Here is a 19,017-nt window from a genome sequence, read left to right on the forward strand (position 1 = left end):
AAATATGTGTGATATATGTGTGTATTTGTGTGTGTGTGTTTAGTGTGGTTTGTGCATACATGTGTATGTGTGTCATGTGTATGTGTGTGGTATATGTGTGTGCAGTATATGCATATATTTGGGTGTATACGTATGTGGTATGTGTATATGTGTATATATATATACATATATATGCTGTGTATATGATATGTGTGTGTGCACACGCGCACACACACACACACATGCACGAGTGTGCATGTTGTGCTGGAATATGATTCAGCTCACTAAAGGAATGGCATCCTCACATTACAACAGCAGGGGTAGATCTGAAGATCACACATTAGATAATAAGGTCTGATAAAAAAAGACAAGTACACTATGTGTGAAATATAAAAAATTGATGCTAAGAGATGGAAAGTAGAAGAGTAGTTACAGATGCTGGGAGAGCAGAACAAAGGGATGCTGGGAAATATTGATGGGTGGATACCAAGATGCAGTTAGATGAGAGTAAGATGCTCTGGCATGCCACTGCATGGTAGGATAGCTACAAATAACCACAGTGTGTTGATCATTCCAAAAGAGACTGAATTTGAGTGACAGACGGCAAGGGTGGGGAGTGCAGGAGAAGGGTTGGAGGCAGAGAGGCAAATAATATAAACATATTAATGAAATTGTTTTTATAAAGCCAGAAGAAAGCATTTTGAAAGTTTTCATCATAAATAAATAACAGACACTTGAGGTAGATACGTTCACCTGGAATTGAACATTGTGTGATGTGTACATATGTAAAATTGTTACATGGGATCTCATTAGTAAATACAGTCTTCATGTATCAGTTTAAATTATTAATGAAGAAAAGAGTGAAAGACACCAAGATTTCTTTTTTCTTCCTCTCCATACAGATCCCTCATTTGCAGACTAATTTCACAATGTAACCTTATCATAGAACAGAGATTAGCAATAAACATCTCAATGCAATTATTTGAGACAATATGAAATACTGTAAGACAAGACCTAAATTGTGTCTAACAATGAGGCCAAAGGAGGTTGAAAGTTAGGGGAGAAATATCTCACACCTGTACTGAATAATCTCAAAGTCTGTATCAAGAACTTTCTCCTTTGTGTTTTATTCTATGTAGGACTCGCTTCAAAGAGAAATATACAACACCTTGAGACTATCTATCTGTTTCACAACATCTTTGGCAAGAACAAAGAGCTCATATTATAACACAATGCTGCACTAGTATTCTTAGACTTCCGTATAAACACGGACTTCAGATTATGTATAATGGCTTCCAAAATTAATCTACACCTTCAACTACATGGATAACTCCCTAAATTAATGGACACCAGCAGCTAGGTTTAGAGTAGTTGCCTTGGTTTCCTAAGATTTGTTCCTGTTTTGGCATGTTCTTGTTACAGTTTTTAACATGGGACCTAAAACTTTAGAGGAGGCCTATGGACTTTTCTTGTGGAAGCAAATTAACGATGTGTCTTGTTTCTGCAGACCCAGGGGGCAGGCTCCCCACGCTCTTCCCCCAGCCACACCATCAGCAGGCCGATCCCCATGCCCATCCGTTCGGCATCTGCCTGTTCCACACCAACGCACACCCCACAGGACTCCCTCACTGGGGTAGGCGGAGATGTGCAAGAGGCGTTTGCACAAAGTAAGTGCTCTCTCCTTTCCTGTGTTCTGCTTGTGCCTGCCAAATAGTTCACCAAGATCCACTGAGCAGCAGGCAACTGAGAGTCATCAGAGTCACATGCGAGCATTCATAGGAGTGTCCAGGGTTTTGTTGGTTGGTTGGTTTGTTTGTTCATCATCTACAAAATTTATACTTGAAAACCACACAATCAAGTTACAAATAAACCTCATGATTTCAGTTTGAAGTTTGTAGTGTGGGGTTGTGCCGCACTCACAGCTGTCCTGAACTGTGTCCTACAGAGAATGGGTTGGACATTCTGCAAGGGTGTCCTATACCTGTGTCGGAGCCTGGCCTGTGCACTTTAGAAAGCCCCTATGGTGCTCTCTCTTGCTTCCCCAGTTCTGTCTTTTTTTAGCTTCTGTTGCCCTGCCCTGCTTTTTAGTAAATCTTGGAAGTCTCGGGGCATAAGAATGCCTTTAAAATGTTTCTCGAAAACATAATTTCAATCCTCCCTGAGATCCTTATTTCATATCATCTTCAAAGTCAACACTCGGATGAAATAATCCCAGCTTTTTAACTTTTAACTGATGGAAGACAACTCATCCATCATCTCACAGATTTCTCATTGAGATGCCCTAAAGAATTGTGCCTTGGCTTCTGTAGTCAGAGCTACAAGACTAAGATTATACGATCAGTAACAAAGAGCAGAACTGGAGATCAGGCTTCTCCAGAGAGGACCACTGTCTCTCTTTTCCCATTGCTAAATAAATAAAATTTGACAAAAACAACAGAATAGATAAAGCATGCATTTTTATCTAGCAGTCAAGTCATGGGAAGTCAAGGCAGCAGGACCTTGAAGCAACTGGTCACATCAAGTTCACAGTCAGGAAACAGGCAGTGAATGCACACGTGCTAGGGTTACTTCTTGACATTCTCTACTTCATACAGTCTAGGATCCCCAGTCCAGGGAATGGCCCCCACCACAATTAAGATGAGTCTTCCCAAATCAGTTTTTTTTTTTTAAATCAAGATAAGCCCTCAAGAACATTCTTAGAGGCTAACTTCAATCTAGATAATCCTTCATTGGTGTGCCTAAAAGTCCACTTCAGGAGTGAGTCTAGGTCCTGTCTCAGGCACCCCAAATCAAGTGATTTTAACCTTCCTCTTTCCATCATTTTACAAGTTTACAGATATTAAGAAATCCCCCTCTTGTATGCCTTTCCAGTCAGGCATACCTTACTGCTAGAACTGACCACTACTAATGCATAGGCCCTTCTCAACATTTCCCTGTGTATAAATAGCTGTATTTGTGTGTGTTTATAGTTCATACACTCTTCTTCCTTCACACAAATTGCACTGTGTGTTGCACCTTGGTCTGCAATTTGCCTTTTATTTAAATTAAAAATATATAAGTGAAGAATATGTAAGGAAGAAAGACAGTTAACTGATAATTTTAAAGAAAAGAAAAACAAAGAGAGAAACCAAGTAACATATCCCAAGGAACCATCTCCAGTGTGTGTGCCAATCACATTTCATAACTTAAGCTAAGCATAAAAATATGGAGGCGTTCCCCCAAATAAGACCAGATGAAGGGAATCAGCAGACAGACGAAGGAGGAGTTGCCAATAAAGGAAAGACGTACAACTTCTTCGAATTAGTGATTACAGAAATACATATATTTTAATAAGAATCATCATTTGCCTACCAGATTTTTAAATGTTTTTTGACATCAGCCATGTCTAAGGATAGTAGCCATGTGTGGGAACAAAGCCTGCCATCAGTCATGTATGGAGATAAAATCCTAACACATTTTACCAACAAAGCTAACAGACTGTTTTCTTCTACAATAGAAAACTGGGGCTCCTTGTCAGAGCCCTTCCTTCTAAACATGAATGTCACTCAGGAGCTACCCATATCATTCACAAATTTTAAATTGTTTAGAAGGGAAAATATCCTTCCTCGAAGTCAGGTCTTAAAGAACCTACAGTGTGTTAAATCCCCTGGTGCTTTATATTATAGTTAATGGTTTTACTTAGTCACTTTGATTTAAATATATTTATTGTTCCATTCATTTAAGGCTACTTTGTGCAAAATGACAATGTTGTGGGAAGCCCCTAGCCCTTGGAACACTCATACTATGTAACATTTTTTGTAAGTGGCATCTTTAGAATCTTGAGCCCCTTCTTTCAAAGATATTGTGGTAATGAATGTTCTGCTCCATGTCCACCTTACCTACAAATATCCATGTAACCCTTAGTGTGTCTGGGATGTAGAAATAACCTTTTTTTTTTTTTTTACCATGGACTACCTTCAGTGGTCTAAGTTCACTTTAAGGTACAAGGCATGTATCTGCTTGATACCTTAAGAGCAGAAGCAAAGTGCCTCACCCTCTTTCCACTCTCTGGGAGCAGTCAGTACCTGGTGTCCCAGTGTCAAAGGCATCTGTCCTGGAATGGAGACCTCTAGAAGCCCTGTTAGGAGACAGAGCCTGTGCTGCCAGAGCACAGGCTCCAGTGTGCCAAGCCACATGGTAATGTCCTGGGTCATAACAGCTGCTTAAAGGTACAATTGTTCTGGCAAGCCAGTTCTTGCTTCTGTGTGGGTTGTCCTCAGTGAGATGTCCACACCTTCTGATTCACTGGGAGTGTTGAAGCTTGTGTCAGGTCACCATGCTTTAGAAAAGCTGACTCCTTTCCCAAACTCCCAATTAGAATAATGAAAGACATGAACTGCCATTATTCTCCAGGTCTTTTTACATCAGGGCCAGTGTACTTTCTTTTTCCACTCAGGGGATGAACCAAAACTCCTATTTTTGCTGTAGGTTATCAAAGGAGTTGGTAGACAAACAACATAAAAGCCAGGTGTAAAAGAAAAGCTGTGACATTAAATTATTGCTTCTTCACTGAAGGTTCAAGAAGGAATCTAAGGAATGACCTGCTGGTGGCTGCAGACTCCATCACCAATACCATGTCCTCTCTGGTGAAGGAGCTGAATTCAGGTGTGTTTGCTAACCTCCCAGGTGGTCTTGGTACCTCTCACTTGTGGGTTTGCTGTGGAAGGATCCATGGGCTAGTGGTCCCTCTTGGAGTCATAGTCAAATATAAAGGGAGACTTTAACATTTTAAAGGAATTTTTCAGTTTGTGTGTGTGTGTGTTTGTTTGTGTGTGCACCCGCAAGCACATATGTGTATGGATATGTGTGCCTTTGGGCATGCTTTGTCTATGTAAAGCCAGAGAAGCCTTCTGATTCCCTGGATTGTAGATGGTTGTGAATAGCTTGACATGGGTCCTGGGAACTGAACTCGGTCTTTTACAGCAGCAAGAAGCTCACTCTTAACCATAGAGTCTCCTCTCAAGCCCTGGATAAAAGAAAAGGAAAAGCTGTATATTAAACTATTTTATAGTTAATTCATTTCAGTATCAATTCTCAGTTTGGGAAAAAGAAAAAATGGGCTGGTGTCTGGTGTGCTGATGTTGCTGCATGTGGAACCTTGGGACTTCCAGAACCCAAGCTTCCTGTGGGGCATGAGCCTTTATTTCTGGGTCACAAGCTTCATAAGGAGTCACTCTGTTTCTTCCACTACCCACTAGAGGTGGCGAGTGAAACAGAAAGTACTGTGGATTCCGAATTTTCGAGACCTCAGTTTGAGGATCTGGTTCCATCACCGACCTCTGAGAAGGCTTTTCTAGCCCAAATCCACTCCCGGAAACCTGGGTACATTCACGGTGGAGCTACAAGTACCACGCATGGTGACATGTGAGTATCTTGTTCTTGGAAACATTTTCTCAGTTGATGATTAAGTAGACTGCCTCAAGAAAGTGAACCCAACACTGAAATGGTGCAGTTCCCCTTTCGGCCTGAAGAGGCAGAAGAGTTCTGCATTTAAATTTGCTACTGGGTGTTGGTTTGTCCTTAACAATTTCTAGAAGATCATCAGTAACCTAAAACAATCAATGCTTAATGAAAACCTGGCTCACCTGAGGTACAGGACATGGATGGCCCTCGAGTAATGATGAAGATGTATCCCATAAATTTCCTATAAGTCAAAACACATCTAGTGCAACTAAGCCATAGTACTTTATATCCTAGCAATACCCCATACTGTAGGGTGTCAATCAAGCATTAGCCTTCTGACTCATGTGACAGACACAGAGCTTTAACTCATCAATTATGTCAAATCACAAGACAGTATCATATTCATATTGCTAGTGTTGGGGAGAACTAGTTCAAAATTCAGAATATTATCCCTAGTGAACACTTTTCAATCACATTTGTATCATGGTAAAATTAGAAACGAAACTCAAAGTCACAAATCACTTGTAGTAATAAAGGGAAAGCATTCTTCCAGGTCACATATGCCACTTCAGAAGATAAGTCATCTTGTCTCCTGACGTTATTACATTTTCACTTAGGGGACAGACATGGTGCTAAAACAGCCTTGGGGCAAAATGAATACAAACACCACACAAGCTTTGGATAGAAGTCACTAAACACATGGAATCTTTTAATAAAGGAACACAGTTTGATTGACTCATTAAATATGAATAAATCTGTCCTTCAGAAACCAATTGTAGAGATGTTTATCACAAACAGCTGGGGATTCTTTTCCTCTATGTGAATAAAAGGCATAGACTGGCGAGGGACAGTGCCTAGGCACTGGTGGCCCTGAGTTCCAGAAACATGGTGCTTAGCTTATGAATTCCAAAGCTTGTGGCTCTAAGCCTTGAGATCTAAAGGCACTACACTTATAGCTCTGGGCTTATATATCAAAGTTTGGTGACTATCATGACATTACCTGAGCTTGAAGTCAAGACTGTCTGATTTTTGGTCCCTGGCAGCTCTCTCAAACTACAGTGCTGGTAGTGTCAGCTAATGCCATTGGCTTCACAGCATCTCATCTCTCATACTTTCATGGTCTCCACTGTCTGTCCATCTTATCAGTACTTCCACCATTTACTCTACTCTTAGTTTTGCACAACTTCTGCCCTTGGTCATTTTCTGGAATGCTTCAGATGCCTCCTGGTGTTCCAGCCAAGAGTTTTCAGCATTGCATCTGTAAGGGTCCATGATTCATGAAAGAATGATAGCCCAGACTCAAATAGTATGTAAATGCAAAGAGTGTTTTATCCTGCAGAAGTTAAGCATGCTGAGGTCTCCCATTACCAAGATAGAAAGACAACCAAGTGAGTTCACAGGCTAGATTTAAAGCACATTGGAGTTCTGGGGTAGATGAGCTGTAAGACTCCAGGGAGCCTCAGCTTACGGAGACCCCCTGAGTGAACCACGTGGAACCAGGGTCGATGCAAAAAGCAAGAGGAATTTATTGTTCCAGTGCACTGGGGTCATCTCAGACCCGAAGAAGAGGCGGCCACCCCCAGCACCCAGTCTGCAAGTTTTTATATGGTTTCCAGGGGTAGAATAAAGCATCAGCAACTAGCCACCATATGTTTGGCAGAACAGTGCACCCTTTAAACTGATTGGTCTTTAGGGAATGAGGTGACAGGGACTTCCCGTGTCTGAAGGTGGGCAACAGCCAGTCCTGCAGAATGTGTTCCCACCCACAGGTCGGTTCCCACCCGCAGGTCTGAGAAATGGTAATTAGTCTCTCCCTTCCAGAAGGGCAATTGTTTCATGACCTTCCCAGAGTTCCTAAACTGACCTTTTCAGAGCTTTATCTCACTCTATCTCTAGTCCTTCTGGAACAATTATCTGGTCATAAAGGCTGGAGCCAGGGTTTTTTTCTGTTAGTAAATGACTTTTCTGGACTTGCCTGGGCTTGCCCAGTTCTTAGGCCTAGTCTCCTTAATTTGAAATCTGCCTTAGAATCAGCCTAGCCTTCTCAAATCAAGGGACTCCGATCTTTCTTTCACTCATCACTTACCACTTTATTCTTGATGCCACCACAGGGTTTCACTCCTTATGCAACCAATGCAAACCACTCAACCTATGATAAGGCCATAAGTAGGCAAAAAGCAACTCAGAAGAATCATTTATTGGAATAATGCCAAAGAGAGAATACCTTCCAGATGACCCTGACAGAAAAGACTATTTATGTACATGCATACACTCACACACACACATACACACACATCACACACACACACACCACATACACACATCACACACACACACACACACACCACACACACACATACCCCACACACCACCACACACACACATCACTAATCCTGATCCTAAACCTTCCCCACACACACACACACACACACACACACACACACACACACACACACACACACACGTCTCACAACCCTTACTTATGAGCCAATCCCAGGCCTCAACTTGCAGCAAGCACATACTTTTTGCTGAGTCTTGGCACAGGCTGTTCCCTGCCCATCTTGATGGAATATTGCTGCCAGTTGAGCAGAGTTATTTACTGTTACAGAGTTCATAGAACTGAGTCTTCCAAAGCCAGTGGGGGTTGCCTGGAGTATTGTGAAGGGAGCAAGGGCTCTTACAATGGGAATCATGGCCCTTGCAGCCCCTGTGCTTGCAATAATCTTTGGTTGCTAGGGTAACAAAGCAGCTCCAAACGGATCTCCCCAGTCAGGACAACAATGATAAGAAAAGGGTCACCTGGCTGTCACTGGGAGAGCCAAACAGCCTTATCCCAACAGTGTGCTCATTCCTCGGAAAAGACTGGGAATTAACATTCCTATTAACATTTAAGAAAGTGTGACTCCTAATTGAACACCCTTAGGGCGAGTTGACCCTTCTCATCTGTAGCCTTCCCTGACTAGGTTTGTGTGATTTGACCAAAGCCAGCATTGGTGGCACTCCCACTAGGCTTCCTGTGGCTGTCCATCTGCAGAGGAGGCCTAGGAAACGAAGGGGAAATTGGGGGCTAGCTGAAGAGCCCAACCTGAGAAGAGGAGAAGGAAGTGAGGTAGAGAACAAGGTCCACATAAACGTGGTCCAGGGCTGGAGGCACTAAAAGTCCAAAAGAAGGATAATGCGTAATGCGAAAAGTACTTCAAACTAGTCTACAAAATAAACTGACTGTTTTACAGTGCCGGTGAAGAAACTAGCCAGAAGTCCTTCTGGTGCTCTGGCTCTCATTCTAAGTAATGAGTGAAAGACCAGAAGTAACAGGGTTATGAAGAGATCTGTTTTGAATGCCATCTGTGAAGCAGAAGCCTGTAAGAGCAGAACAAAATAGTTAGACCATCATTTAAAACGGCAGCATGTGACCACTTTCATTTTTAGTTTGCTTTCTTGTCCTTTCCTATAAAATTTAGAATTGCTTAATATGTTATTCTAAATAGTAAATTAATTGTCATTATTTTCTCACTTTTATTGTTATACATTTTATAGTAGCAACTTGACACATCTGTGCCCCAATCCTAAAACTTAAGCCTGTGAAAGGCCTCCACACTTTTAACCTGCTCTTCCTTGGTTGCCACAGACCGGGACCACCTTCCAACAAACAATTTGGTGGTGGAAAACAGAGAATTCATAGAAGCTTTACAAGGTCTTTTCAGTCTGGCCCTAAACCTCCAAAAGTAATTTACCCCATAGAAAAGATCAGCATAAGCAGTCACATGTAATGTCTATCCCAAACTCTCCCTAACTCATCAGTTCATTTGGAGGGTGACCATCACATGGTTTGATTTAGGTGGTGAGCCTATATGTAGCCCTGTAAGTCTGGTACACATGGGAGAAATGGGTGGGAAGAGACCCCATTTGTAAAATGAAGTCATTCTTATTTGCGTCTTTTATGATGAAATTGAAGAGTGCAAATGGATTTTCAGATTCAGGGCTAGTAAAAATTTGTAAAAAGGTTAAGGGCTACGGGAGTGATATTCTAGTATCAAGTTACTAATATTGCAAGGCCTATTATACCATAAAGTGTGCTTACATATATGTGTGTGCTAGCATGTGTGTGCATGTGCCTGTACGTGTGTGTGTGTGTGTGTGTGTGTGTGTGTGTGTACATGGACATGGTACAACACAAAGAGTTAAATCATACACACATTTCCTTAAGCATTATTTCACTAGAGGGCTCACTCTCCTTTCGGAAAGGAAAAAAAAATCTCATGTAAAACTATATGTTTCTTGAAAAGACAAATTTGCCTTGTTGAACATTTTAAGGGTTAATATTCCTGTATGCTATATGAAAACATAAATGGCCAATGACTTCCACACTAGGTTTGATTAAAAGGAAAACAGTTTATCTCAAGATTTCTCCAACCTTTAGGCTTTTTCTTTTTATTAAGTTTTCGTTTGAGTCAAAGAAGACATGAATGTGAACTAGGGGTGTTCAGGGAGAACACATTAGGGAAGAAAGCAAAAGCGGCCTGGGAACCCCACTCACTCTTCTCCATTAGGACTTACTCCCAAACACCTCTTGTGCTTTTCCCAGGGTCCCAGAAGATGGGGATCCTTACACGCAACCCGAGGATGGCAATTATGAGAATGAGTCTGTGCGGCAGCTGGAGAAGGAGCTGCAGCTGGAGGAGTACCTGAAGCAGAAGCTGCAGGACGAGGCCTACCAGGTACAGGAGGCAGCCGCAGCCCCGCCCCTCTTCACCGCCCTCCTCCACGGGGTCCTGCCCATTAAGTGGGCGCCTTCCTCCCTCTTCCTTCCCTACCTTTCCGAAATACTCTGGAATTCTCGGTCCACGCATCCCAGACAACCATGTTTTAAATGCCTCTTGTAGCTGTCTCTTCTTCCAAATTCCCGCCTGGAAAGTGAAAGGGGACTTTGTGACACTGGCAGAATCATGGCGCCTACCAATACAAACACTTCAGGACTGTGAGGAAAGAATCTGGTTTTTTTTGTTTTGTTTTGTTTTGTTTTGTTTTGTTTTGTTTTGTTTTTTTCTCTGAAGTTAAAATATAGGGGCCTGGGGATATTGTGCAGTGGTTAGAGCACTTGCAGAGAAAGTGTAGACTGGAGTTTGGGTCCCCAGAATCCGTTTAAATGTCAGAAAGTCATGGCGGCCCAGCTTTAATCCAAGCAATCAGCTAAGAAGTCACTGAACATAGCAATTGCAATCAAGAATAGTATAATTAGCTACTCTTGCCAAAAGTAATGAATTTGACCCGTGGGGACGGACACTCCTCTGCCTGCTTCTCCACAGGTGTGTTGTGGGCCTCTGGGGGCTCAGGGATGTTTGTCTGGCAGAGACCAGCTGGTGCTAGCCCCAGCAGAGGGCTGTTTTCCTCTCTGACTTTTAGCCTAATGTCCACACAAGCTTCTCCCCAGTCTTAGGTCACTAGTGGCCCTCGTCAGTGAAGGACAGAGAATCAATGAGCTCCACCTGTCTCTTGCTTCTGAGTTATAAAGACTGAGCCTTAAAATGTTCCCTAGCAACAATGATGCTCCAGCTCACTCCAACAAAGCCCTGCCCAAAAATGCGCCTTCAGCTGAGCAACTGCCTTTCAGGAGCAGTGAAAATGCTTTTCAAGCCATTGCTTGAAAAATGATGGTGATGAGGAGGAGGAGGAAGAGCAGGAGGAGGGGTGGGGGAGGAGGAGGAGGAGGAGGATTAATGTATTAAGTCATACATCTGTGCTACAAAAATGTTCACCTGACTGCAAGGCTGTGGTAGGGCTTATTCTTTGTGACTTCTGTGGCTCACCCATAGAAAGAAACTAGCCTTGTATGAAGCTGTCAGGGGATCTCTGGGACATCGAAGGGTTGCTGTCCTACAGGCGTGTCCTGTGGGTCTGCACGTGGAGGAGAGACATAGCTAGGTCATCAATAGTCGATTTGGGCTACCGGAGATGCCTGCTTGTCCCTGCTCTTCAAACTTATCATCAGTTTCTGGGGTTTAGTGACAACAGTAACTATAATTTTAGATTTTTTTTTTAGGTGACTTTTCTCCAGTCTACAACAAATACTACATTCTCAATGAATTAATAATTCATGGTCCATGAGCAAATGAAAGGGGAGTTCTATTAATGACAAGATCTAGCTGGAGTTTTGCTTTGAACAATAAATTCTCTCTCTTTGCCTTCCCATGCTCGATGATCCCAAGGAAAGGAGTGGGGAAGGGGCCATGTGTTCTCACTCAGTGTGTGTCCTGGAGTATGGTGGCGTGGTTTTCCTCAAAGGCCGTGTAAGCTGGGATGACAGGACGGATGGAATGCATCTGTGGCTCTCTGGACTCTCTCTCTCTCTCTCTCCCACTCTCCGTGACTCTGTGCATGGCTTCCAGCCAAATAATTCACCAGCTTGACTGCCTCACGGACTTGACATGTCACCTTTCTCGTTTGTGTCCTTTGTCACCCACAGGTCAGCTTGCAAGGTTGAATGCAATGCCTTTTCTCACTCTCCTCTCAAGTAAGTACCCTGTTGTTTGGGAGAAAGCATGGACACTGTAGGCTGAGCTGGGATGACTCTCAGCCTAAGCTCATGGTCACTCTTTCTGTGTGATGTGGTATACTCTGTCCCCACTGCTATCAGAGTGGTAACTGCACAGAGCTCATTATACTCCTGTGTGAAATCCCCAGACATTCCTGGAGTTGGTATTTTACCAACTTGTTGATTAGGGCAGTTGTCACAGAAACTTCCATGGCTCCTGAGATGTATCACACTGTCTATGGTCACATCACCAATGGCATCAGAGAAGGAGACCAAGCTCCTTCAGCATCTCTGGATGTCAGCTTCTTAGACCCCAAAGAACAAGTGTGACTCTTAGCAAGGGATAACACAACCAAAGAAGAAAGTCCTGCAGCTTTGTGCTTTGAAGGGGACTAATTGAAATTCACTGTGAGGTTCAGCATGATACAAGTTAACTTAAGGCAGCATTTGGGTAATTTTATCCCACTCTAAAGATTTACCTAACATTGAGCCAAATTCTCAAGTCGATTTTTTTTTTAAAAAATCACCAAAAGACTGGCACTTGCCTATCAAAATCACTTGAGTGTCATGGTCTAAGTCTTGGGTTCTGCATTTTATTTTTAAGTATGAATCTCACCAAAACTTAGCATAATTTGGATAAATTATTAAGCTTTTCTGAGTTTCCTGTTCCTCTATACATCGTGATATCACACCTACCTCACACACAGGAGGTGGACTTGTGGTATATAGTTTTAAAGAGCTTAAGTGCACCATAATTAGCTGTGAACATACAGATGTATGCATGGCTCAACTATGTCCCATGCTTCAGATCCCTTGCAGTATTAGGGAGCTGCTACAGTCCTCACGGAAGTGTGTGGGGAAAGGTATTTCAACTTTTATAAACGGGCCAGGACTCTGCTCCCTGGAATGATGAAGGAGCGAGCCCACTGTCCCATAAGTCTAGATGGCTTCTCTAGCTCTAGCTACTGGCCATTTATTTGGTGGTCCCTCCTCACAGCCTAAGTTAAAATGCTTCCTACAGCAGTCAGCCTAGCCTGGCTAAAGGACCTGTCTGGTGTAGTTACATAATCCTTTCCAACTATGGGATCACATGAGCCTGCAGGGGAGCCAGCAATGCCCTCTGCCAACCCTGGCTGCTAATTTTAGGAATGAACATATTTCTTCAACAACATTTCAAGTAGTAATGGATTCACACTAGTTCAAGCACTATAAACAGCCTCGCTCCAACGCCAGGTTCACAGCAAGTGAATAAGACTGCACTGGGAGGCAGCCCTCCTGAGCTCTTGGAGAGATCTCACAGCTACACTCCACTTGCCCTCCCTTGCATTTGAAGTTGTAACCACACATGTTCCCCTAATCCACAATGACTATAGCAAAACAAACTCCCAGGAGCTGTTTCTGAAAATATTCACTCCAGTTATAGAAAATCTAGTCCCACAGGAAAGACCTTTCCTAAATAGCATTTTTTTCTCTTAGTTCCAAAAACTTAACCATTTTTGTTCTGTGTATTCTTTTAACAGTCAGAGCTTGTTCTTAGAAAAACATTCTTTTTTTTAAAGGTAATAAAATGGCATTGATATAAACCCACAGAAAAATTGTATCATGTTCTTTTTATATCTAAAAGCCATTTTTGTTTGTGTTTTTATTTTCTTGGAAATTTGTCAGTGAAAAATGAAACAGGTATGCCCTCTGTCATTTGCCGCTGAGACACTCTAATCAGATGGCATTCCACAGGAATCTAAACACAGTCAGCCTGTTGCTAAATCAACCAGTGGGGCAAAATGCACTCACTCTTCCAGAGTACTAGTAAAAATAGTGCATTCCACCTTTAGAGGTCCTTTCATCCTGCTGTAGTGCTCTCAATGAGCTCAATACAATTGAAATTTTAGGCTAGCTATATGATTATCGTTCTTGTTTAAATGTTCTGTCATGAAGTATATGCTGTTCTTACCCAAGTGTCCTGAACCAACTTCATTGGCTTGGCATCAGTCAGCCAGCCACCAAGGCAGAGACCTTCATGAATAAGGGCAGAACATGTGACCTAAGAAATAAGGAAGGCTCTTCCTCTGCTCAAGTTAGGCCTCTTTGTAAGCCACAGTATGACTTTAACTCTTGATGAACCTCAGTGGTACCCCAGGGATCCTTTAACAAGGATATTCAATGAAGAGAACCCCACAGTGTGTCTTCCAAAAGACACACAGTATCTGAGACATTGGTTTCTAATTTACATATTGAAGGAAATACAATGAGTGTGTGTGTGTGTGTGTGTGTGTGTGTGTGTGTGTGTGTGTGTAGGGGCAGGCAGGGTTGGGGAGGGTACTCTAAGTTTCTTATCCCTAATTTAGAAACAGTTTTCACCTGTTTTTTAAAAAATGACACACTCCTTATTCCCAGGCAAGCTATAGTCAGACAGATGAGGAAAGATACATGCCATCCGGTGGTGGAGAGAGCTGCACCCACCCGACAGAGAGGAGGAAGACTGCAGCCTGGAAGCAGCCTCCTGCTCGCTTGCTCGCTGGGAGAGAGGAGCCACCACACCCAGCAGCTCCAACAACCCCCTCCCCTAAAGATGTGTTCTGACGCCTGTAGTGCAGCTAGCTTTCTGTTCTAAACTCTGTAGTTCCTAGGTGTGTGTTTTAGAAGGGGGGTGGGGGCTTGAGACTTCTGTTCCTAGATAATTTATCAACTCCATCTTCTGTAACATGGCTCATCCCTGGTTCAAAACAAACACCCACAGGCTGAGAGCCTGCTGCTGTTACACACAGGACAGCAGTATTAACGAGCATTTTAAACCTTTGCACACAATATTGAACCCGTTCAGTTTACAACGACAATATTAATACTGGTTTGTAGCTAGAATTTTCATTTCTGGATCCTTTGAGATTTTAGCAAAGACGGTTTTATTATATACTATACATTTTCTCCCACAGCAACTGGGAGGGAAGGCAACAATCTACAATAGAATTTGGATTTTGAGTGTCCAAACTCAGGACCCAGAGCCAAGAAGGGTCCTTGGCCTACCCATGTCCCCAAGTCCCTCTGAGAAATGATTAAACCTACCAACAGAAATAATGGGCTCTTGGGGGGCTCCTTTCCAAAGTGGATTGTTTTCCTTCAACATACTCTAATGACTCAGCCATAGAATTTAGTGTAAATACTTTTTCCAAGTAGATGTCATATTCAAAAAAAAATGAAAGAGAGACAACATTCAAATGATATAGAATCTAGTTTTTAAAATCAGCACAGATCTTCTTTAAAAACTGTGAACTATGTTTTGGAATACTCGTTACTAAAGCTGTTTATAAACCACAGGTGCCATAAGGTCCCCCAACGGACTACAGTTACCTGCACTCCTCCACGCCTTGCTCTCCACAGTGTATCTTTAGGAAGCATGACTTACACAGCACTGCTCATTGACAAGTTCCCTCATCGGTAGTCCCGAGGCCTTCAGCTTTAAATGTATGGGCTTAAAGTGCGCTTGCTCCCTTTTTCTTTCTGAATGGTGATTGCCTTACCTGGACACCTGGTGTTCTGCATGCAGTTGTGTGGGCATGTGAAAGGAGACAGACAAGCTCTTCAGTGTGGTATTGGGATGTCACACTCAGCTGGAAGCTGGTGTGTAAAAGAACTGTCAAAGACAAGAGGATAAGAGCCTGTGGACTGACGGGTCCCCTTCTCGAGGCCCCTCATTAGAGAGATCTCGAAAGAGCCTCCTTTAGCAATTCTGGGGAAACTGGAAAAGTAATTGATTGTTTCAAGATCTGATGTAGAAGAAAAAAAAAAAAAAAAAAAAAAAGGCCAGACACCTGCTGGCTGTCTTAAAACTAGAAGCCTCTCTGGAACGCCTGGTTTTTTTTTTTTTCTTCTTCTAAAAGAGAGAAGGGGACGTCATTTCAGAACAGAGATTTGCTCAGAATGTGTGTGTTAGACAAGCAATGTTAATGTCACCCAGAAGTCTTACCAGTGTGGATTCCTAGGCTCCAACCCAGACCCACTGGATCAGAAACTCTGGAGTCTGGACCTAGTGATCCATGTTTTAATTGGCCCCTAACAGTTCTGATGTGTGCTAAGAAGTGGAAATCATTGTTCTAGAATAGAGTTGTATAGCAAAGAGTGAAAAAGGCCTTATCCAGGGCTAGGGAGTTACTCAATTGGCCGAGGGTTTGCCTAGCATACACAAAGCCCTGGGTTCAAGCTTCCAGGGCTGTATAAACCTGGCATGGTGACACATGCCTATGATCCCAGCACTCAGGAGATGGAGGCAGGAAGACTGGGAGTTTGAGGCCATCCTCGGCTACATAGTGAATTTGAGGCCAGCCTAGGATATATAACACCCTGTCTTGAAGAAATCGGGGTGGGAGGTGATATATAGAATAAATAAAAAAAGCATTCTAAGTGGACCTCAGATTTAATTTTGCTCACCAGGCTGGCAAAAGTCTTCTCCCACCCCACACACCTGACCTATAATTGAGTGGCTAAGAACTCACTTTCTGACCCCACTCTTTGCAGAGGGCAATTCATGTTCTTGCCTCTGCATTTGGTCAGAAACGATCTCCATGGCTGCCCTTTAAACAAAAGCATTTGCCTTGAGGATAGCCAAGGACATGATTGGCATCAGTAGAGGATCCCATGCTGTCCCTGGGTGTTCTTAGTCTATTTTCTTCCAGAAAACCCACCTCGAAAAGTTCCCTGAGCTCAGGCTAGCACCAAAGTCGCACAACTGCACAGTTCTCTGATTTCTTTGCACAGGTGGATTTTGTTGCGGGTTTCTGTTGGCGTGTCTTAACGTTCATCTCTCTTCCCCTGCCCATCGTCCTCTGTGAAATCACACCTCTCTAGATGGTGCAGGTGGCCATTGGTGCCTCCTCCTCAGTACTGAAAACCACTACATCCCAGATACCTGCGTTTCTGTCAGCCCAAACCAGAGTCACATAGTACTTACATTAGACCTCAGACCCTGCTGGTGGTCCTCAGTTGCTGGCTGGACTGAACTGACCCATGTTGTCTCTTTGGTTTTCTACATTAAAATGTGTGTCTAAGGTTGAAACCATTCTACCAAGAACCTTCCCTCATGTCACAGTTTCCATTGCCAAGCATCTCCATCCCGCGGTATTGACTCCATCCTACAAAGCCATTACAAGAACTCTCTGGAAACCACTACCAGTGAGCAATTTCTCACTAACCAGCCACCTTTTCTTTTTCTTAGCTCCGCGTCAGCACTGAGACCAGACTCAAGCACCCCTGTCCTGTAACCGAGACAAAATGGCGTGTGTTGTTTTGGGGTTTTGTGATTGTCGGTGGATTTCTTTCCTTGGCTCTCCAAATTTACTTTTGGGGCCTGTTCTAAATGCAAACCCAGCAGGTTTCATCCGTCTGTCCATTCTATTCAACTATATCTCACAGGGGTGGTAATTTCTTATTCCACAGTGAATTGCACACTCATGTCTATCGAAGCTGGTGGCCTATGAATGAGCATTGGTCTAGCACAGCCAAGCCTCCCCCACAGCATTGTGGCCAGGGAGGTGGGTGAAATCTACTGTATAGGATTCAGGAACTGGTTGTGGTTTGTCAGGATGGAAGTTGGGGTAAGTTTGGTTGGTCAGAGGGAGACGTGTTGGAGACTATGAAGATGGATTATCGGATGATCTATAATAAGGCAGGGAAGGTTCATTTGTAAGTAGTAATATGAACTGAATTGCATTAAGATTGTGGCCTTTGTGTGATATATATACTATGTATTTTCTTATATGCATGAGCCAAACTGTTGCGATATAATTTAGCACTGATGTCTGCTCTTATTTTGACCATCTTCGTCCACTGTTATTAGTTCTTGGCTGTTAAGTGTAGATAGATACTGTAAATATGGCAGCCTTGGGTTGCTGCACTCACATTGGTTCGATTCCATGCAAGGAGCCACAAGCAAAGAACTCCACTGTGTCCTCAGAAGGCAGGGCATTTTTCCTTTGAACCAAAAAGAAAAAGAAAAAAGTCACAAGCATTCATTACATTTTGAAGCTAATTAACATAAGACATTTTAAATTGTGACTACTGTAATTTGACCTCATTTGAAATAACCAATTCAGAAACACTAAAGAGTTCACTGTATTCATTGTTGTAACAAAACTACTATAGTATGTTGTTTTGTTTTGTTGATATTGCTGTTAAGTATTGGTGTGTGTGTGTGTGTGTGTGTGTGTGTGTGTGTGTGTGTGTGTGTGTTGGAACCTCCTGGGGACATGTTATATTTTGAAGTGATTAAACTATTTAATTGTGTGTCTATATTTTGGAATGGAATTATTTCTTCATTAAAAATGTTTTTTAAAACACTATTATCTTAGTGGGGTTTTATTGTTGTTGCTGCTGCTGCTTTTGGTTTTTTAAGATGGTTTCTCTGTGTAGCCCTGGCTGTCCTGGAACTCACTCTGTAGACCAGGCTGGCCTCCAACTTCGAGATCTGTCAGCCCTTGCCTCCCAAGTGCTGGGATTAAAGACATGCACCACCACCGCCCCATTTATCTTACATTGTTTAATTCCTTGGTTTTGATGGACCTTTCTTACAGCAACATGGAGTGTTCTCAGAGAAGGAAGACAAGTCAGCTTCCATCACACAGGACATAAACCACGAGTGGAAGGTTGAACAATTAAAGAAAATATACCCTAGTCACATTAAGAAAAAAAAGCCAAAATTTAAAGTCTAAACTGTAGAGTTGTTCTGGGTGATACTCTTAATGTGTTCATTAAGCTACTATATTTTGCTCAGGCTCCCTGCCACAGATGTCTAGAGTATCTGGGCAGATGGATAAGAAATATTTAAGTTAGACAGGCTTTGATTTTCTCCCAACCCTTTTTGCATCTCCTGCACCTCTGGAGTGCGTGTCTGATGATAAAAATTGTCTTTCAAAAATGAACAGTTCTCTTTCAATTGTATTGTTTGGCCAAAGAGCATTGAAAATTATGTGTGTTTTATTTTAAAGAAAGCATTAAAAATATCAGAGGCTTATGGGTCAAGTTACATAACAATTTCTTGTTCCCTCTTTCCAGCGCTGAATAGTTTAGTTGCCGAC

General features: G+C 42.6%; 1 protein-coding gene across 13 annotated transcripts in view; it reads left to right on the top strand.

Moving 5' to 3' along the window:
- The window catches only part of Dtna (dystrobrevin alpha), a 342,602-nt gene extending 324,316 nt beyond the window's left edge, over positions 1-18,286 (top strand). For 9 of the 13 annotated variants that reach the window (XM_021151027.2, XM_021151031.2, XM_029471843.1 and 6 more), the window contains 6 exons: positions 1,487-1,646; positions 4,534-4,623; positions 5,217-5,382; positions 10,007-10,139; positions 11,885-11,932; positions 14,348-15,749. In XM_021151027.2, coding sequence (XP_021006686.1) covers positions 1,487-1,646; positions 4,534-4,623; positions 5,217-5,382; positions 10,007-10,139; positions 11,885-11,902 — 567 coding nt within the window. In that variant the 3' untranslated portion in view covers positions 11,903-11,932; positions 14,348-15,749. Of the gene's footprint in view, positions 1-1,486; positions 1,647-4,533; positions 4,624-5,216; positions 5,383-10,006; positions 10,140-11,884; positions 11,933-14,347; positions 15,750-17,159 lie in introns of those variants that run through there. The other 4 variants (XM_029471848.1, XM_029471849.1, XM_029471844.1 and 1 more) reach the window with 3 other exon arrangements.
- The last annotated feature ends 731 nt before the right edge of the window (positions 18,287-19,017 follow it).

Source organism: Mus caroli, chromosome 18 (genome assembly GCF_900094665.2).
Source record: "Mus caroli chromosome 18, CAROLI_EIJ_v1.1, whole genome shotgun sequence".
Taxonomy (NCBI): Eukaryota; Metazoa; Chordata; class Mammalia; order Rodentia; family Muridae; genus Mus; species Mus caroli.